The sequence below is a fragment of the Oncorhynchus tshawytscha genome, linkage group LG01 (assembly GCF_018296145.1).
Source record: "Oncorhynchus tshawytscha isolate Ot180627B linkage group LG01, Otsh_v2.0, whole genome shotgun sequence".
Lineage (NCBI taxonomy): Eukaryota > Metazoa > Chordata > Actinopteri > Salmoniformes > Salmonidae > Oncorhynchus > Oncorhynchus tshawytscha.
In genome coordinates, this window is record NC_056429.1 from 29383667 (window position 1) to 29405768 (window position 22102).

General features: G+C 44.0%; 1 protein-coding gene across 1 annotated transcript; it reads left to right on the plus strand.

Annotated features, from left to right (window-relative positions):
* The first annotated feature begins 239 nt into the window (after positions 1 to 239).
* On the plus strand, positions 240 to 20503 carry LOC112249000 (SLAIN motif-containing protein 2-like). The gene is given in 9 exon segments (XM_042320137.1): positions 240 to 1038; positions 5790 to 5932; positions 11521 to 11694; positions 11803 to 11988; positions 12711 to 12958; positions 12960 to 13065; positions 13249 to 13398; positions 17445 to 17655; positions 17778 to 20503. Coding segments are annotated over 9 exon segments (1767 nt in total). The 5' UTR covers positions 240 to 550; the 3' UTR covers positions 17839 to 20503.
* The last annotated feature ends 1599 nt before the right edge of the window (positions 20504 to 22102 follow it).

Here is a 22102-nt window from a genome sequence, read left to right on the forward strand (position 1 = left end):
CATAGTATGATTTAGGCAAGACCATGTCTAACTAAGTTGGGGCTAGGTGAAACCAACAAGTACATTCTAGGTCCGTGACAAGTAACATATGAGCAACAGTTAGCTCGTGTGATTGTTTTTATTGACAAACCACCATACTTTTCATTGTACTGTATATGAGCTCACATGATAATATTCTATGCATTGCAGACAGTAAATACTGTGGGGGTATAATCGATACTGTAAACGCGCGCTTGGTTACGTGCTCGTTACCTATGTTTCACGTGGTGACGTTCCTAGCCTTGCCTGTATGTCTTTCACAGTTGGCGACAGGGATAGTGGAAATGTTTTCGACCCTACCAGTGTGTACGAATATTTGGAGAAGATGACCATAACCCCAATAACTTATTTGAACACCAAAGTCTCTTCAGTATAAACGTGATATTGCTTAGAGTGACTCACATATCTTGACCTCCAGCTGAGAAAGGATAAACGAAAAACCACACTGATACAGCCGCGGATTTTTGTGTGGTTGGTAGCGCTAACGTTAGCTAGCTAACGTTAGCTAGCTATGGAGGATATTAACTCAAACATCAACGCGGACTTGGAGGTGCGCAAGCTGCAGGACTTGGTAAAGAAACTCGAACAGCAAAACGAGCAGCTCCGTAGTCGGTCTACTCTATTGTCTTCGTCTGGAGCAGTGTCAGGAAACCATAGACCCCTTAGTGCTGGATATGACTCACCCCTGTCAGCCGCCTCGGCGGCGGGGCTGGTCGGCTTCCCTGGGGTGGGGTTCGGCGGAACGGGTGCCTATGGAGGGCTTTTGGAAAACTCCCGTTGTTTGAGCCCCAGACTGTCATATGATGGCATCAGTTTCAGGAGAGCATATGAGGGCGAGGGGGCATCGGCTGCCACTTCTTTCACTGGCATCAATTCGTACTTTACTGACGCAGGGGAAACACTGGGTTTTATGGATGAAGGGGAAACTTCAATCTTGGATGAAGTAGACATCCTCGATCTTGAAGACATGGATTGTCTGAACGAAGATGAAGACAGCTGGTGAGTGATACACCATCTGTAATTCAAGTAGCCTGAGGGTTTTTCGAACAACGAGAACACAACAGTACGCCCTAATGCATTTAGCTAGTCAACCAGTGTTTCTATCATGCGCCCATATGTGACAGCTCCACAGCCGAGCGCAGCTGTTCCAGACATTATCTACGATGACAAACCCTTGGGGGGAGGGAAATAATCCTCGATGAAATTGCGCTATAGGAATGCACAGTACGGCCATGTTCTCAATACAATAGCTTGCCACAGACAGAGGTCATCACACACCGCAGACCGATTGTCTGCCGTTCATTCTTGATTACTGAGTGGGTGAGGGGTGGTGGATGGAATTAAATCCGAATGGAAATTGGATCACGTGTGGGGACTGTCAAACCACCTGCACGTGTCACATTACATCCTGATCAATATTGTATCAGTAGAATTTGGCATTCATTGTTCTGTGGTTGCTGCTGTGCTTGGACTAATCATACCCCTTTACTATTAGGCCTTAGTCATAATGTTAGCATTTTTGTGGTCTTGTTTACTCTGTCAAATGATGTACCATAAAAGCTAGTTGTTAGTTAATTAACAGTAGGTCTACAGTATTGTGCTTTCAGGATAAGGGAAGCACTGTTGGTATGGTGGCCATTTGCACTATTTTGGTGACAGCAGAAGGCTGTCAGGTGGGAAGGGAGAAGTGTGCACAGTGAAATGTAAAGTTGTTTACCAAACCAAAGGCTATGGGGAAACAGCCACAACCATGGTTACCTTCTTTGTTAGGAGGACTATCAATACTAATACACACCATGCACTAGTCTAGTATATGAAACGAGGTTGAGGGGAAATCATTGCCTACATGATTATGACAATGTTATAGTACAAGTACTTATAGTACTTGAATTGTTGTAATAGCCAGGCCCAGCCACAGTTTTTAGCCACGCCACACTGAATCTCAGGATCATGTATTGTTTGATGTGCACTGACTGAGCATTTGTGGTTTATAGGGTTAGGTTGCTTACACAGATGAACTTTTAGAAGTATAGCCTAATCCTTGAAACTGGAGCTGTTTAATTGGATTTGTGAGGCAGAACAAATCTCACTGCTGATCCCAACCGGAGGAAATCCCTGAAACAGTTGAGTGATGAGACCTCACTGTCGAGCTGATGTGAAATAAGCCCTGTTTATAAATGAGATGTTGTAGTTTTGTATAGTAGAGCAGTAGGAATCATTAGCCTATAATGAGGAAGCTGGGTCAGTGTTCATTTCTCTCCCCCTCTCATTCTCTGAAAGATAGGCCCTTGTCTGCCATGGTGCGGTTAGTAGGATAGGGTTTTTATTGGCATATTATGGGCCTCTTGAGGGTAATTTAATGGTAATGGCTTGTGCTTTAGGTCAAGGCCCAGGTTGGAGGCGGCCAGCTATAGAAAGGAGGTACAGTAACTAATTATGGCCAGACAGTAAGGTTAGTAATACTGCATGGGCTTTGGCAGCCCCTGGTCATTTAATCAGATGAAATGATCCTTTCCCTAGCCTGACTCAGGGCAGGCAAACTCACACACTATGTGAATTTATTAGATACAGAAACATCTTCGACTACTCTTCAATATTTGGAAGAGAGGATAGAGGAAGCATGACTGGGAAGTTTACTGTGGCCTATTAGTACCAGTTCCTTGTTGCCCCTCTAACCCAATCCCCACACACTCCACTGGTGGTCTCTCTGCCCTCTGGCTGGTGATACACACAGGATTACCCATAGTACTACTGATTGATGGCTTGCCAGTCCTGGTCATAGATTCCCATAATCCCTGAATTAGCATCAGACTGAATTTGCAGGGCCGTCTGGTCCTGCAGCTATTTGACGACAGCACAGCACCATCCTGCTGTTAAGCTTTTCATTCTAAAATACAGTTAGGAGGATCCAGCCAGACACATGTTTACAGGATAATTAGGCTAAGCTATATGTAAAACCATAGAAATATGGATGTGACACAGCTTTATGCCTAATGCTAGAGTGATAGGTCTACAAGTGCTGGTTGAATTTGATTCTTTAAATGTTATGGATTACAGTCAGATTCTCCATGTGGCATACTTTTAGAATGCCCATAATGTATTGAATCTAGGCCTACATGTTTCTGTTTATTAGTAGGCCTTAGTGTTATTGTTGTTTAGTTGAGGACTCTCATGTGGGAGATTTTCTCTGTCTCTGAGACAAAGCTGACTCAGAATCCTCTTCCTGGTACAGATACTTTCTCTCTTTCTCTCTCTCAGTATAAAGCAGGCTTAAGTATCAGCCGTAGCAGCTGTGATGAGATGTAGGCCTAAGCAGGTTATAACACTCACCAAACCTACATCACCCCTCATTACATCTATTTCCACTGATTATCATCAGGTCTCTTACCTTATTGATTGTTGTCATCATTATCCCAGCCAGCCTCAGCCTGCCTTGCCTGGTTAGCAATTTGTCCACTGGACAGCATTATATTCATGAAGGAGGGCTGGAGAAATCGTGAAGAGGGCACAACAACGCCTATTCCCGTTCAGGAAACTGAAAAGATTTGGCATGGGTCCTCAGATCCTCAAAAGGTTCTACAGCTGCACCATCGAGAGCATCCTGACTAGAGGTCGACTGATTATGATTTTTCAATACCGATACAGATTATTGGAGGACCAAAAAAGCCGATGCTGATTCAATTTAGACCGTTTTGGAAACTTTAGAGTGTTCTATCCTAATCTGTCAATTATATGCATATTCTAGCGTCTGGTCCTGAGAAATAGGCAATTTACTTTGGGAACCTTATTTTTCCAAACATAAAAATAGTGCCCCCTAGCTTCAAGAGGTTAATTAATCTGCCGATTTACTTTTTTTTTTTGTAATAATGACAATTACAACAATACTGAATTAACACTTATTTTAACTTAATATAAAACATCAATAAAATCAATTTAGCCTCAAATAAATAATGAAACATGTTTAAATAATGCAAAAACAAAGTGTTGGAGAAGAAAGTAATATGTGCCATATAAAAATGTGTGCCATGTAAAAAAGCTAATGTTTAAGTTCCTTGCTCAGAACATGAGAACATATGCAAGTTGATGGTTCCTTTTAACATGAGACTTCAATATTCCAAGGTAAGAGGTTTTAGGTTGTAGTTAAAATAGTATTTATAGGACTATTTCTCTCTATACCATTTGTATTTCATATACCTTTGACTAATGGATTTTCTTGTAGGCACTATAGTATTGCCAGTGTAACAGTATAGCTTCCGTCCCTCTCCTCGCCCCAACCTGGGCTCGAACCAGGAACACATCGACAACAGCCACCCTCGAAGCAGCGTTACCCATCGCTCCACAAAAGCTGCGGCTCTTGCAGCGCAAGTGGAATAACTACTCCAAATCTAAATACGAGTGAAGTTTGAAACAGTATTAGCGCACACCCAGCTAACTAGCTAGCCATTTCACATTGGTTACACCAGCCATTAGTCTGATAGGCTTGAAGTCATAAACAGCGCTGTGCTTGCGAAGAGCTGCTGGCAAAACGCACGAAAGTGCTGTTTGAATGAATGATTACGGGCCTGTTGCTGCTCATTCAGACTGCTCTACCAAATCAGACTTAATTATAACATAATAACACACAGAAATACGAGCCTTTGGTCATTTATATGATCGAATCCGGAAACTATCATTTCGAAAACAAAACGTGTATTATTTCAGTGAAATACGGAACCGTTCGGTATTTTATCTAACGGGTGGCATCCCTAAGTCTGAATATTCTTGCTACATTGCACAACCTTCAATTTATGTCATAATTACGTAAAATTCTGGCAAATTAGTTCGCAATGAGCCAGGCAGCCCAAACTGTTGCATATACCCTGACTCTGCGTGCAATGAACGCAAGAGAAATGACACAATTTCACCGGGTTAATATTGCCTGCTAAACTGGATTAGTAGTTATAACTAGTGATTATGATTGATTGTTTTTTATAAGATAAGTTTAATGCTAGCTAGCAAATTTACCTTGGCTTCTACTGCATCCACGTAACAGGCAGGCTACTCGTGGAGTGCAATGGTTAGAGCGTTGGACTAGTTAACTGTGCGGTTGCAAGATTGGAACCCCTGAGCTAACAAGGTAAAAATCTGTCGTTCTGCCCCTGAACAAGGCAATTAACCCACAGTTCCTAGGACGTAATTGAAAATAAGAATGTGTTCTTAACTGACTTGTCTAGTTAAATAAAAGGCATATAAAGAAAAATCCAATGGCTACCCAGACTATTTGCATTGGCCCACACCCCTTTTTTTACACTCCTGCTACTCTCTGTTTATTATCTATGCATAGTCACTTTACCCCTACCTACATGTACATATTACCTCGACAAACCTGTACCCCTGCACCACACACATTTTTACTTTAGTTTATTTCGTAAATGTTTTTTCTTAAGTCAAATTTTTCTTAACTGCATTGTTTGTTAAGGGCTTGTAAGTAAGCATTTCACTGTAAGGTCTACACCTGTTGTATTTGGTGAACGTGACAAATAAAATGTTATTTTACATGATTTGTTCACCTTGCAAAAGGGCCATGAATGAGCAAATGTTAGCCAATGCATTTCCAGCTACAGCGAAGACCAACGGCAAGCAAACTTTTTTCCTCAATAAACAAAACACAGGAACAAAGTTTCAAGCACTACTTTTAAACATGTGTATTTTTGTGTGCCATGTCCATTGATGTGTGTGTGTGTGTGTTAATGTGTGTTGTGTTTGTCCAGGCTGTATGAGGCGAAGCTGAACAGCCCTTGGCAGAAAGCCTTGAGTCCCATCGTGTGGTGTCGCCAGGCTCTGGACAACCCCAGTCCTGACATGGAGTCAGCCAAGCGCTCCCTCATCCACAGACTGGACCTCACCATGTCAGGTACTGTCACCTCGCTCCTCTCCATTCTCCTCCTCTCCTGTTTCTTGTCTTCTCTCCCCTCTTGCTTCTCCCCTCGCTTCTCCCAGCTTTGCTCCAAACAAGCGTGCACACATCTAGGACAAATATGCTTTTGTTTTGTAGTAGGAACTATGCTGTATGAGTGTATGTATTACATTATCATGGCAAGTGTGCCTGTGGATTCTATCTATATCCCTCTGCGTATTATGACAGCTAAATATAGACAATCAGGACAGCAAGGCTAAAGTGAGACCAGTTCCAATTTTACAGAGGTATGCTCATGTGACGCACATATCGTATCCAGCAACAGTTTGTTGAAGGTCGCTATCCCTAAACCGGCGGGTGCTCCGTAACGGTGAATGATCACGTGGCACTGGGGGTGTTACGCAACACCCAGTCAAAGACTTCCTGGGCAGACAGACAGCACCCGCAGGACCATGGGGTTCCTGTCCTGACATGGAGTCAACAGCTGACCTGTTCCCCTCACATCCCCTTCCTGTGCCCTTTGGAGTTATGTATCACACTGAAGTTCAACTCCGACTGTTCATAGACCACAACAGGCTCTGAGGCTCCGGTGGGTGTTACTTGGGTGATGGGTGGTGTTGATATCCTCTTAAGGAGAGGATAATGTTACCCATTCATTTGGACATCTAATGCTTCAAATCACTGCCCCCTAACCCCCTCCAGTCCACCTCACTCCAAGGGCAAAGGGAGGTTCTAGAGATCAATCAGCTGGTTGCTTTTTGCACTGCTTATTATCAGCAACAGGTCAATAAATTATTTAGGTATGTGTAAACAAGCAGAAAACAGCAATGCAGGCTATAAAGCTCTTGTACAATATGCAGGTAACAAAAGGTTAAAGGACCCACCTGCTGACTGGCTTCTAACTGCCTATACCTGAGGGGAGGAGAGGTAGGCAGTTGTCAGACAGCTTCAAACAGGCCTAAATGACTGCTTTTCGACCGCAGGACGAGCAGAGCGGGCCTAGGCGTGTCCTATGCATCTACTAAGAGTCTTGTGTGGCTGTATTGTATGTGGGCTCCTCAGTGACACACCCTCTCGGGAGTGTGAAAATCTGTTGCCATGGCGTCGTGTGAGGACTGTTTCCACGGGTGAAGGAATTTCACAAAGCAGGGCGTCGCGTCTGGCTCATGACTAACGTAATACACAGCTTGACAGTACATTTGTACCACATCATAGGATTATGTTCAATGCTTTGGAATGCTTATGGAAGACCCTTTCAGAGGGCTTAGCCTTCAATGTCCATGAGAAACTCCCAAAATGTTGGAAGGAAGGCCCAGGGCGATTGCTTGCATACTGAAATGTGTGTGTGTGTGTGTACTTTTGTTTTAGCTTGTCCATGGTAACCAAGCTTGTGTCTTTAGACTCCCTGCGAAATGTAAGCAATGAGATCCCTTAAATGCCATGCCCCAGTTACATAACAAACTGGAAGCAGGGACAAATAGTTTTTTTTATTTTTCAGCATACTCAAGTTAAATAAATGTATTAGACACTATCTAGTTTCGATGTGTTATCAAACGTTTAGAAATTCAGAAATGTATTATGGGCATTGTCATGACTTTATAACCCTGAAAGCGTAGCAGGAAGTAAAGAATGGCCCGGGCCGGGGACTCTCCTGACAGTACCAGTCCTGTAATGCTGGGCTAGATTCAGAATGGAGCCTTCTGAACAGTGCTTGGACAAACGTCCACAGATTCCACCCACACAGTTCTTCTCTACAGCAGAAAGTACCTATTCCCAAGGTGATAGGCCAGCTATCTAGCCATGCTCACCCTAACATGTAGCTACTGTTTCCATACTTAAGCTATAATGGACTGGATATTTCCGTCTTCTCTAAGTCATGCTCTTTCACTTGTTCATCTCTCCCCTCATTTTCTTCCGCTCCCTTGAGCCACACAATAAAGGCTTCTGTTGCCCTCTCCTCATGTGAAATGCTCCTAGCTAGCTGGCCCAGTCCATCTCAAGAACCCTTTTTCACTCTAAGGAGCGTTCAATGACGGGTATTGTTTGACTTTTCTCTGTCCATCTGAGCTGTTTAATCGGACCTGGCAATCTCTGGGTTTGCTTGTCCTGTCTGTCACTGACGCCATGCTGTCTAGGCTAATTCCAGGGGAAACTGAAGGTCCTGCAGCCAAACCATCAGCTGGGAAATAGATTTTATTACAGCTAGTATCTTGGCTACAAATGAATGGAAATAGTGGTTTTGCTCCTGATGATCTTTTCTGGTCCCTGGATGGGAGACCAGATGCTACTGGAAGTGGTGTTGGAGAGCCAGTTGGAGGCACTCCTTCTTCTGGACCCCAAAAAATATCCCAATACCCCAGGGCAGTGATTGGGGACATTGCCCTATGTAGGGTCCCGTCTATCGGATTGGGCGTTAAACAGGTGACCTGACTCTGTGGTCACTAAAGATCCCATGGCGCTCATCGTAAGAGTAGGTGTGTCCTAGGTTGTCCGCCTAATCATCCCCAGCTTCCAATTGGCTCATTCATCCCCTTTCCTCTCCCCTGTAACTATTCCCCAGGTCATTGCTGTAAATGAGAATGTGTTCTCAGTCAACTTACCTGGTTAAATAAACTTCATAGTGTTATGGAAGAGTTTTTAGCATGGAGGGAGAAAGTGTTAAATGTTGAGTAAGTTTGATCATTTATATTGCATGTATTTACCTATCTATTTTTTTAGATTTCTAGGTGTTTTTAAAATATTTTTTAGCATGGTTTGTTTTAGGACACAGTATTTTAGGACAACACTATTTTAGTTGGTCCCTGTGCTGCAAATCCCTGCTGAGACCCAGCCAGCAACACACTGACTATAGGCTGTCTCCAATCTCCTCCTCCTGATTTACTGTAGAGCTAAGCTGCTCCATCTGACCACCTCCTAGCCCTTAAATCATTGACCCCTAGTCTGGCACCAAAGGATACATGGGGGAACAGCACTGAATGCACCCTCTGAAACGCTGTCCTTTCCTTGTGGTTTGTAAGTCCACAACTGCAGTAATCTCCCTATTAGGAGCACCTGATAGATGTCCACTTTAGGGGTCACACACTCCGCTATGTCTGTCTCCAGAGGTCAGAGGTTGACCCCCACAATGTGTTGCCAGGGCTTGTGTTCAGCGTCACGGCGGACACATGGAGGTGCCACTCCGAGGCAGGTAACCTCCCTCCTTTAACTCACTGTGTTTGATCCCTCTCAGCTGTCTCTGTGTGCGAGAACCTATATCCTGTATGTAGGCCTATAGGTATAATGTCTATCATACCACAACACAACTGTTATACATATCTGACCTATAAAGAGCGCTCTCTCAGCACTGGGAGTCTGGACAGAATCTGTCCTACAGACGCCTCTGTCTCTGGTGAGTTCCTGGTTTTAGATAAGCCCGTGCTAATCTCAGTGTCTGACCTATCTGGGAATCCACAGAGGACAAAGTGATCGAGAGGTGTGTACGTCTGTGGTTGAGTGCTTGTGTCCCTGGTTAAGACTTAAGCATGCAGGTGGTACTGTGGTAGTGTCATGTTGTTGTGATCCTAGTATTCCTCAATGGCTGATCTCTGAAGGAAGTGAGTGAGTTGAGTGGACATGTTATTTCCTAAATAATGCTGTATGGCCGAGTGCAGAGCATCAGAAGATGAGGAAAGGAGGGAAGAAAGAAAGGAGTGAGTTGATAATAAAAGGCTTCTTTCCAGTCATCATCTAGCTGTGTAAACACATGGAGGGTGATGAGCAAACAAGTGGCCCTGGAGATTGGAGTGTATGCAGCACTGCGGGCAGAGCTGTCCCTAGTGGGACTGCAGTATAGCAGTCAACACTGATGGCCATTGGCCAGTGAGTCGTATCCCTGTCAGAGCAGCCAGGTCTGGTCTAATGGCTGAGCTGAGGCAGGCTCCATGGTTAGTCTGCCTACCTGGGACTAACTGACTGACTGGCAGGCTGTATGGAGTCTCTGTGGATAGCTGGGTATCACAGTGCTGCATTGTGCCGCTCTGACTGTACTACTGAGTGAATGGGCCGTATTGTTAACTCTTTCTTCAGTCCATGATAAAGACGCCTACGACTGCCATACCATTTAAGTGACTCTAGAGTGTGCACCAGTTCCAACACACTAGAGAGGAGTCTCCGAGAGACGGTGTGTGACTGTGTGCACATTAGTGTTTGTGTCAGTGGTTGGTATAATGCAGCATGTGTATGTCAGCTGGCTCACATTGAGTACGCTTGCATTCCCAATAACAATTCGATATTCATCTGATTATGTCAGTAGGCAGATTATGCAATAGTCATGTAAACACCATACTTATCTTAATCGGCATACAGCGATTAAATGGCCTGGTTTTCTAAGCAATCTTTTGAATTTATAGGACATGTGAACACCTTAAATGGGTGTTCCAGCAGTGTATTTGATCTGCCCATCTGATAGCATCAGTCGCGCGAGCCTCCCTATTTAGGGCGAGTGGAGTGAGTTCGGATCAACTGAATGTATACGTTTTAGAAGAAGTTTTCACATACAAAACTGTACATGTCTGAACTCCGAATCAAATCTAAGATGTTCACTGTGGTAGAACGTTTATTTTGAGTGGTGATTTTCTGCATTGTTATCAGAGTGCCGTCAGGGAGCCTGATTTCAGATGTGTCCACGTAAACAAGATTATTAGGGAAATCGTTATTTTGGCAAAGTATGTAAATGTTTTAATCAAACTATTATATTAATCTGACTATTCACACTAATCGCATTGTGTGCATGTAACCGTACTCACTGTGATTAAACTACTCCCTCGAAGGGGGCAACCTGTAATGCCTGCAATGATTTCCCATGTAAGATATTATCTCAGTGATTCATTGGTCATTACGATTTAGATTGCTGGCTGTACAACAATCCTTTATGTGATGTAGTTATAGGCTATCAAATCACAGTTTTTTGGGAAGCGTACACAGATTTGAAGATGTTATCGCAGGTGCAGCGAAATGCTCATGTTTCTAGCTCCAACAGTGTAGTAATACCTAGCAATACAAAACAATACACACATAATCCAAAAAGTTCAAAGAAATAAAAAAATATCAGAACTAGCAATGTCAGAGTCCAAGAAAAGGTGTGTACAGTAGTAGTTAAATAGGATGAGCCATGACTAGAATACAGTATAGACATATAAAGTGGGTAAAACAGTATGTACACATTATTAAAGTGACCAGTGTTCAATGACTATGTACATAAGGAAGCAGTTTCTAAGGTTCAGGGCAGGGTACTAGACTGACAAACAGCTTCTTTCGGTCCAAGCTTTGATGCACCTGTACTGTCTCCTCCTTCCATATGGTAGCAGGGTGAACAGGGCGTGGCTCGGTTGGCTGAGGTCCTTGATGATCTTCTTGGCCTTCTTGTGACACCGGGTGCTGTAAATGTCCTAGAGGGCAGGCAGCGTTCGGCTGACCGCACCACCCTCTGGAGAGCTCTCAATGGTGCATCTGTAGAAGTTTGTAAGCTGAATTTCTTCACCCACTGTCTGGGTAAAGGGACCATATCAGCACAGCATGTTCATAGCAATTCTCTTCATTCTCCACAGCAAACAAGCGGAGGAGCCTGTATGGAAGTCCCTATAGTCCCCAGGTGAACTACGGAAGCCCATACAGCACAAACACAGTGAACAGCCCCTACAGCAGCGGCTTCAACTCCCCTTCCTCCACCCCCAGCAGGGTGCCCATCGTCAGACAGCAGCTGATGCCCCCTCTCCACCAGGGTACTGTACACAGGCTTTATATGCCGGTCTTTAACTCTCTCCTCTATCCCTTTATGTTCTTTAAGTATGAATAATATAAATGTGTGTGTGTGTGTATGTGTCCCCCAGCAGCTCAGCAGCAGCGTGGTGGCTCAGTAGAGAGAGAGAGGAACCCCCCACCGGTCAGCCCTCAGTCTTCAATAGACAGTGAGCTGAGCACCTCGGAGATGGACGAGGATTCTGTGGGATCCTCCACCACGTACAAACTCAACGACGTCACTGATGTACAGATCCTGGCTCGCATGCAGGAGGAGAGTACGTACCATCTTCTCTCAATCAACTCTGTCCGTTTGTCCACTATTACCAGTTCAACTAGGAGAAACGACAGGGATTATTTTAACGACCAAAAACACAATATTTCTACCATTTTTAGATTTTGTGGCATAGAGAAAGCTATAAACTATACTCTGAGCAAAAGAGAATGTTTTAGGATTTTTACCCTCCAGATAGTAATCCCAAAAGGTCTTAATGATGAAATGCCCATGCATGTTATGTTGTAAATGTGAACCTGAACTAATGCCTTGTCATTAATCGCTTCAGCCTACCTGCACTGTACCCAATGATTTATGAAAACCTACTTGATAGGTCGATGTCCTCATTGTGGGTTTTCAGAAGTGTTTAATAAAGTTTTATGTACACACATTGTTCTATTTGGTAACACGTGTTTATTTGTCCTTGACTCCAACCCCATTCGATGCACAGAACGGATGGGGGTGGAGCAATGTGTACATAATTGTGCAAAATTAAAAACCGCTGACAAAAGCTCTGACGGAAGGCCTGGCGGCCGATGAGTGAAGCTTAATAAAGAACAGTGATAGCAAGAGCAGCGTGCGGTTTTCTCTCGTCTCTCATATTCCACAATATTACTACAAACCCTTTACTCACCTGTCAGATGCTGAGTGTTTCTACTGACTTTCTTTGTACAGGCTGTACTAGTGCTATATGTTCTGAACGTGTCCCTCTGTGTGTGTTTCCAGGTCTTCGGCAGGACTATGCTGCCACAGCTTCCAGGCGTAGCTCTGGTTCGTCCTGCCACTCTCTGAGACGCAGCACCTTCAGTGACCAGGAGCTGGACGCCCAGAGTCTAGAGGACGATGAGGAGGCTGTACACCCCGCCTTCCACCTCCCCTCGAACCGCTTCTCCCACTCCCCCAGACACTCCCCGCGCCTCCCCCAGGAACTCCCCCGCTCCCGCTCCCCAGCACGCTCCCTGGAGTACAACCACAGCCGGGGGCTCCCCGCAGCCAATCATCAGCCGGCTGCAGGCGCCACGTCACTCCCTGCAGGGCCACGCCCCCCAAGACCTGCAGACCAACGTGGTGAAGAACGAAGGTAAGGGGGGATTGAGTGACTAGACTAGAGAGGGGAAATGTGTTGGGGCTAGTTCATTGTTATGTGAAAGACAAACTATATGGATTCATATGGTCTATCCTTTCTGATTCAAATGAGGACCGCTGTGTACGGTATCTGTTCAGTCCTGTTTTAGGTTGTTTTCCTCTGCTGTGGTGTTTGTAGAGAAGCTGGGGCGTAGTCTTCCTAACCTGACCCGCTCCAACGTGGCCCAGCAGGGCCCAGAGCCCGTCAAGAACAGCAGGAGCTGTGAGTCCAACCTGCAAGTGCCAAACGGAAGCTCACCGAGACACCAGGCAGTCATTCAGTCTGCCAGTGAGTACTATGCACACACACACACAATATCCCTATCGCATGTTCACTCGGGAATCGCAGTCCGAGAAATGCTTTCATTTTCATATTCGGTCTTGTATACTGATAATTGTTTCTGAAGCATATTCAACAGCAGCAGTGTAATGATAGGAGTAGTGTTTCGTGCTCCGCCTTATTAAACCCCTTGCTTTTTAGTGTCTTGGCTTTGATGGTTTGGGGATCTCTCTGTTTGATCGTTTTAATAATTTCTCCTTCTGTGCACTCTTCTCCTTTTTACTTAAATCAATTAGAATCAAGAGATTAAAAACAAAAAAAGTAGGTTATTGTGAGGATTTATATTTAGAATGTAAAGAGAACTGAATAAAACACTGAATGCTCTTGAGAAATATCCACCAACTGAATTGGAACTGGAGTGGCCATTTACTATAATTCTAGAATGAGACAAAAAAAACCACAGTGAATCAGTGATGGTAGTGTTGTATTTTAATCCATATAACTAATCCCCACTCAGACACCTGAAGGTGAAACGGCTGCTGGACAAATGACATGTGTAATCTGTATCAGTTCATCTGTTCAACAGTTTTTTATATACACTGATAATGATGAACTATGTGTAAGTGAAGCGGGCATGCCTGAGCTTGAATAGGACCACTTTGTGAATGTCCGTAATGTTCTGTACTATCCTGTACTGTGTCACTGTTGTATGGTTTTGCTCTTGACACTGAGTCGTCTCCTGTACTTCGCTGGGCTTTTTCTGTCTGGTGGGCAGTATGACACCACTATCCCTGCCTCTCTATCTGACAGTAGAGCATGCGCTGCCTTTCACCCACTCCTCTCTTTCTACCGAGTCACTGGTAGTGGTTTGGCCTAGTGTTGGCCCAGCTCAGCTCTGGAAGTACTTTACCCCTGGCAGTCTCTCTCTCTGTCTCTGTGGACTGTGAATGTCTGGCTGCACTGCAGCACCCCATAGCATTTCAGGCTGCTCTTTTACCTTTGGCTGGGAACGACTATAAGCCCGGCGTGGCTGACTCACAGTGGCCCCACCGGCTACCACAACCCCTCCTGGCTGCCTGGTTCAACCCTATCTCATGTCCTCTTCTCCCTGGTCCACTAACAGTAACAAAACAGAAAGGATTGACTCTGTTTCTCCCCAACTGTCATCTCCATTTTTCCCCAGTAGCCCAGCACTCCTCCACTCCACTCCACTCCCGGTACTCTACCCCCCCTCGCTCATCCCAAACAGGAACTCCCTCTCGATCCTTGCTGTCCCCGAAACCCAAACAGCACCTCCAAAGCCCTTCTTCCCTCCGAGGTAACAGCCTGCCAGTGCCTGGGATCATCTACGTGATGAGTAAAGAGTCCCCTATATACACACACATCCTGAGTAATACACACATTACCACGTTCTTTACCAAAAGCAAAGCTTTTTACCGTGACTGGTTGGCTGTGTGACGTTCCTGCATGCACTCGACCCAATACAATGTGCCAGGAAATTTGTTAAAGTTGTCTCCAGATTTGCAAGGCAAGTAATTGTTTTGTGGGATAGTCACTTCGTCAGGTCCTGAACGTTTTTTTTTGTGTCTCAATGGTGTTCTTTTAGGATGAGCCTGTTGGGTCTGGTCTGAGCAGAACAGACAACTCATGTCTCCCCCTAGTGGTGATGGTGAGAACCTGCTGAGAAACCCTGTGGCTCTGGAATGCCTTTGGGCTCTTAAACCTCAAGGCTGTTTTAGATTATGTTTAAAATAATCTCAGTTTCTGGTGGCACAGCTGATGTGGTTAGCCACATCGCAGTCATTCCTCTTTTTGGCGATGGTTGCTGATTGGTTGGATGACTAGATCAAGCGTAAGCTTCACATTTACACTGAACAAAAATATAAACACACCATGTAGAGTGTTGGTCCCATGTTTCATGAGCTGATATAAAAGATCCCAGAAATGTTCCATTTCACACAAAAAGCTTATTTCTCTCCAATTTTGGTCACATATTTGTTTACATCCCTGTTAGTGAGCATTTCACCTTTGCCAAGATAATCAATCCACCTGGCAGGTCTGGCATATCTAGAAGCTGATTAAACAGCATGATAATTACACAGGTGCACCTTGTGCTGGGGACACTAAAAGGCCACTCTAAAATGTGCAGTTTTGTCACACAACACAATGCCACAGATGTCTCAAGTTTTGAGGGAGCGTACAATTGTCATTCTGACTGCAGGAATATCCACCAAAGCTGTTGCCATATCATTTAATATCCATAAGCCGCCTCTAACGCCGTTTTAGGGAATTTGGTAGTCCGTCCAACTGGCCTCACAACCACAGACCACATGTAACCACGCCAGCCCTGGACCACCACATCCAGCTTCTTCACCTGCGGGATCGTCTGAGACCAGCCACCCAAACAGCTGATGAAACTGTGGGTTTGCACAACCAAATAATTTCTGCGCAAACTGTCAGAAACTGTCTCAGGGAAGCTCATCTGTGTGCTCGTCGTCCTCACCAGGGTCTTGACCTGACTATAGTTTGGCGTCGTAACCAACTTCAGTGGGCAAATGCTCATCTTCAATGCCCACTGGCATGCTGGAGAAGTGTGCTCTTCACGGATGAATCCTGGTTTCAAATGTACCGGGCAGATGGCAGACAGCGTGTATGGCATCGTGTGGGCGAGCGGTTTGCTGATGTCAACGTTGTGAACAGAGTGCCCCGGTGGCGGTGGGGTTATAGTATGGGCAGGCATAAGCTAAGGACAACGAACACAATTGCATTTTATCGATGGAAATTTGAATGCACAGAGATACCGTGACGAGATCCTGAGCCCCATTGTCGTACCATTCTTCCGCCGCCATCACCTCATGTTTAAGCATGATAATGCACACCATTATCATGGATCTGTACATTATTCCTGGAAGCTGAAAATGTCCCAGTTCTTCCATGGCCTGCATACTCACCAGACATCTCACCCTTTGAGCATGTTTGGGATGCTCTGGATTGGCGTGTACAACAGCATGTTCCAGTTCCCACTGATATCCAGCGACTTCGCACAGCCATTCAAGAGGCGTGGGACAACATTCCACAGGCCACAATCAACTCTATACCAAGGAGATGTGAAGCGCTGTATGAGGCAAATGGTCACACTAGATACTGACTGGTTTTCTGATCCACGCCCCTACATTTAAAAAAAAAAAAGGTATCTGTGACCAACATATGCATATCTGTTTTCCCAGTCATGTGTAATCCATAGATTAGGGTTTAATTCATTTATTTAAATTGCCTGATTTCCTTATATGAACTGTAACTCAGTAAAATCTTTGAAATCGTTGCATGTTGCGTTTTGTCCAGTGTACTTGAAGTTGTCCATGGATTAGTTTACGTATAGACCTGTATTGGTAACTAGGTGGTCTGCTTTTTAGTATAGGGCTCGAAGAGACTTTTTAGTCCCAAGGTTCTTTTTCCATCCACGATCCTAAACTTTCTTCTGCTGTCCTGAATGAAGTCCAATCTCTCCTGTCTTCATCTTTTAGTCCATCTTTCCTGTTGCTTTGGAGAAGAAGGGGATTTCAGTGAGTACTCACTGATCATGCTCCCTACTTTTTATATATTGTGATTGTGCTCTCATGATGTGATGTGTTAATGTTGTGGTATTATCTGTGCCCTTCCTGTCACTAGAGGGCATGTGTGCCTCATCCTACACATGAACAAGCATCGTGGGAGTTTGTACAGTTTGTATAGACTTTATACAAGGCCTCGTTTTCATTCGTCGTTATATTTTTCTTGATTTTTATATGGTTATTGTGATTTTAATGCAAAATTCCATCACATTAGTTTATTCGAAGATTGATTCTGAATGCATATTAGGTGATGATCTCCATTTTCCTCATACACATTGTATTTGTATCATATGTGCCTCAGATCATTGTGGTGTTCATTGCTTGGAAGGCCACTGAGACCACAGACCTCTGTTGTGGGAATAATACGTGTCATCTATAAGCCATCTCTTCATACTACAGTGTACTGTACTGACCTGTCTCCTCCTCTCTCTCCTGCCCCTCCAGTCCCTTCTCCCAGTAAGCTGCGAACCCCAGCCACCCCGTCTCCCCTGGCCCTGAGGCAGCCTGTAAAGGCCACGTCTACCCCTGGCTCTGGAGCCTCCACCCCCACACGCTCCCTGGGCCCAGCACGCAGCAGCCTGCCCCGGCCCAGTGCAGGAGGAGGAGGAGGTGGCATCCCTGTGCCTCGCAGCAAACTGGCCCAGCCAGTACGCAGGTAGGTACACACATTACACAGAACTTCAAAGCAAGTTTAGTTGGTTACAGGTGTATCAGACTTTATTTTACTCTTGCGTACTGGCAGAACTAATCTGTTTCTCTGGCTCTTCTCGTGCCCAGGTCTTTACCTGCCCCACGGACCTACAGTGGCGGAGAGAACTGGAGAGAGGGCTGCTACTGAGGCTGGCATGGCCAGCAGGGGGCACTGTTGCTCTCTCATCAGCACAAAGAGGCATACAAACATTACAATGCGGCACTTTATCAACCAAGATTACTTTTACCATGAATCAAGAAACTATATCAAAGACACAAGTCACATTCTTCGTACTATCATGAGCAACATGATCTGAACAGCTGAAGCAACATGGTGTGTTTATCTGTGTGGAGAGGTTCTGAAGGGGCCAGGGGCCGTGCTATTCCGGTTCCTTAGGACGTTCCTACTAGTGGCCCGCAACTGCTAATAACCCATCCGGAACCGCCCGACAATGTGAAAATCTGAGGTCCGCACTTGACCCTTACCCGCTAATATAGAAAATGCGCTGTATACCATATTCGAAACCAGCTAAACTATTTTTTGACAGGGGGTGCAGGATTTTTTTTGTGCCAAATTTAGATATGTTACTGCATATAATTTCTAACATTTTAGTAGGCTATTTGTTATTTAACTTGTCTATAATTAGATACATGCAGCTTCCCTTCTTTCATTATATGTAGCCCTAGAAGACCAAGTAAATCCATTAATCAGTAGAATGAACGCTTCAATCTAGTTGACATCGCTAGTTTTCTGTCATCTGTTTATTTTGCGGATGTAAGACTTTTAGGGACCGGGGAGAAAATGCAATAACAAAAAATATAAACAGGAATGATTTTCTGTGCAACATTTTCTAAGGATATTTGTCAGGAAATCGAACGCTGTGAAAAAGAACAAAAATGATTTCTCCACTCCTGTTCCTGAGTCAAAATGTTGCCTACATTTGGTGTATAATTTTACTTCAGGAAATGCTTAATTCTGCAGGAGTTAATATTAAGGCTATGTGGGAGGGTGTGATTGTCAAATTTGTGTAGCGCCTCAATCATGCATAACATAAACATAGGTTTAGGGTAGGGATGTCCCAAGGGTCTTGTATAGCACTAACCAAGGGGCCAGGCAGGGCTGGCGTGCGGAAGGGGCCAGGCAGGGCTTGCATGCGGAAGCCCAGAGATGCCAAAGAAACCAGCCGAGCTCCAGCATCACGGCGCCTCCAGAGGGCACTGTCACATGCCTCGGGGTGTCTGTTCAGCCATCAGTCAATCACACAATGCTTTTCTCCATCTCTCCCTTACTCCTTCCCTCGTCGCTTTTATCTTTTCACCTCCCTCAGGTTGAAATGTTTCTACACATTTCTCTTTTTGCAGTCTGTTCTTAACAGATGCCTTGGTTAGAGATCTCTATGATGATGCTGTGCAGGTGAAGTGTTCCCTTAATGTTAAAGAAATGTTGTGAATGTTTTACGAAGTGAACTCACCTCTGTATGGTTGTGTTGTCAAATCATAGTTTTTGTCCACTTGTGAAACAACTAGAATGTATTAATGTTAGTTTGGGACATTATTTATTCAAATAATTATTTAAAGAGTTCCTTTTCCAAATATACATTTTCAGCATTCGCTTTCTATTGATTTGAATAATTTGTAAAAAATGAACATTTTGAACCTCAACTGCAAAGCTTATTCTCCAAAGTATTTTTTAGATGGTTTAATAACAGGACATTTGTGTTTTTATGTTGAACACACAGGTGACTGGTAGAAACAGGCCAAAGCCCCATCTCTGATCTTAACCATAACTATGGCTTAACCTGGACTGACTATCACATATTTTCCAGAGCTGGGTAGACAGTAGTCATGTCAAACTGGGCCAATCACTGGTAGCCATCACAGTCTCACTCCAAATCTACTTCTGGATTGGTTGGTTAGCTCCATCTACTCTCCCACATTGGTTTAATGTGCAGTTACAATATCTACTGTATAGTCAGACATGCTCCCACTAACACATATAGAATTCCGCACTTGTAACCCTGAGATCAGAGCATGCAGAAAAGGCTTGATGTAGTTCATTTAAAACCTGCAACAATATTGTGTCAGTGTATGTTATGTCAAGACGGAGAGAATACATTATCATGACATCTTAAGTAAGATAATAATGGAAGTTGTATAAGTTAGTGGCCATTTGCCTCTTGTGCTTTAAAATGAATCAAAGAGGAGTGCCGAGATTCATAGGGATGGTATTGGTGTGCCAGAAATTATCAAACTAGTGCCTATTCATTTAAAGTTATACTTTATTTTGAATGTGCTTTTATTTGTTCATGTATCATTATGTGCCAATAATGTCTTGGTTTGCCAATATAATTTGTGTCTTTGCATTTCTGCTTGATTTAGTTTGGGCTAATTTTGTTATTTTAATTGTATCATCAATGCATTTATAATTGCTTGTGTATAATATGCGCCTTGATATTTATAACAAATGACTCTCATTCTGTAAATGAATCTATTTAAGAGAGGTGCCTCTGTATGTCAAGGTTTGGATTTAGTGGAAAACTTGGCTAGTGTTGCAAAAAATATATGCCACACCATTTTGGGATAGTTTTTGTTAATTCACCTTTTTATATTCACCAACATGACATTCGGGGTTGGATTCAATTCGTATTGCATAAGTATCGCGCAAGATCCACGTTGAAATTTAAAGGCAATGTTCCCGCGTCCACAGAGACTGCATTCACGCTGCCTATGTCGGATGTTCTGCGATACGGATCGAATCCAGTCCTCAGATTCCCTGTATAAACTCACATTTCAATTTTAAAAAGTTGAGAAACTGTTGTCTACTGTGTCATGAATGGGTCAATTTCATTCAAACACTTGTCATTTCAGTCAGGGCCGGCGCCAGAAGGAATCCGTTGATGGGCACATTCTTTCCCACTGTACCTCCCATGTGTGCACGCACTTGTGCGATCAATTTTATTTTTTTAAATGAGTGTTATAGTGAACACCATAGGCAGCTCATGAGTTTCAAATTTGGGGAAGCTTACAATTTATCCTACCAATTCTACTGATCTGCGTGCCAGTTATTATTTTATATTTGCATTATTGTGGAACACTTTTTAATTTCAATAACATTTCGTTGCTCAATAATTGTCATGTGGTTAATCATCAATCTGAAGTAAAATGATAATCTAAACGTTAAAATTCAAATAAAGGAGAGCACCAGCCTCTGCTATATGGACACATTGATAATGTAAACTTTGATCCATTGGTGGCTAAAGAAATAAGCGCAACTCCGAGATAGCCTATAGGCCAATGGGCAGCACGCCTATAACTTCATCAATTAAGTAAAATATATAGGCCTAAAGCCGACATTAAAACAGTAGAAAACATTTCACAATCTCTCTACTCTGCCTGTCTGCCTCCCTTTTTATCTGTCTTGACTTGAGCTATTGCTAGGTGCAACATTGTATCAACTAGCCTATTCGGGACAGATGGCTGTTTTCTTTCCTATGACATTTCCCCTGGAAATATGGAATAATCAGATCATGATACACTACAGTATACAATACCAGTCAAACTCAGTCATGGGATTTTTTATGAAAGAACACACATGGAATCATGTAGTAACCAAAAAAGTGTTAAATAGTAGCCACCCTTTGCCTTGATGACAGCTTTGCAAACTCTTGGCATTCTCTCAACCAGCTTCACCTGGAATGCTTTTCCAACAGCCAACATATGCTGAGCACTTGTTGGCTGCTTTTCCTTCACTCCGCGGTCCAACTCATCCCAAACCATTTCAATTGGGTTGAGGTCGGGTGATTTGTGGAGGCCAGGTCATCTGATACAGCACTCCATCAGTCTCCTCAAATAGCCTTTACATAGCCTGGAGGTGTGTTGGGTCATTGTCCTGTTGAAAACAAATGATAGTCCCACTAAGTGCAAAACAGATGGATGGCGTATCGCTGCAGAATACTGTGGTAGCCATGCTGGTTAAGTGTGCCTTGAATTCCAAATGAATCACTGACAGTGTCACCAGCAAAGCACCCCGACACCATCACACAACCTCCATGCTTCACGGTGGGAACCACACATGCAGAGATCATCCGTTCACCTACTCTGCGTCTCACAAAGACACAGTGGTTGGAACCAAAAATCTCACATTTGGACTCGTCAGACCAAAGGACAGATTTCCAACTGTCTAATGTCCATTGCTCATGTTTCTTGGCCCAAGCCAGTCTCTTCTACTTATTGGTGTCCTTTAGTAGTGGTTTCTTTGCAGCAATTTGACCATGAAGGCCTGATTCACGCTGTCTCCTCTGAACAGTTGATGTTGAGATGTGTCAGTTACTTGAACTCTGAAGCATTTATTCGGGTTGCAATTTCTGAGGCTGGAAACTCTAATGAACGTATCCTCTGCAGCAGAGGTAACT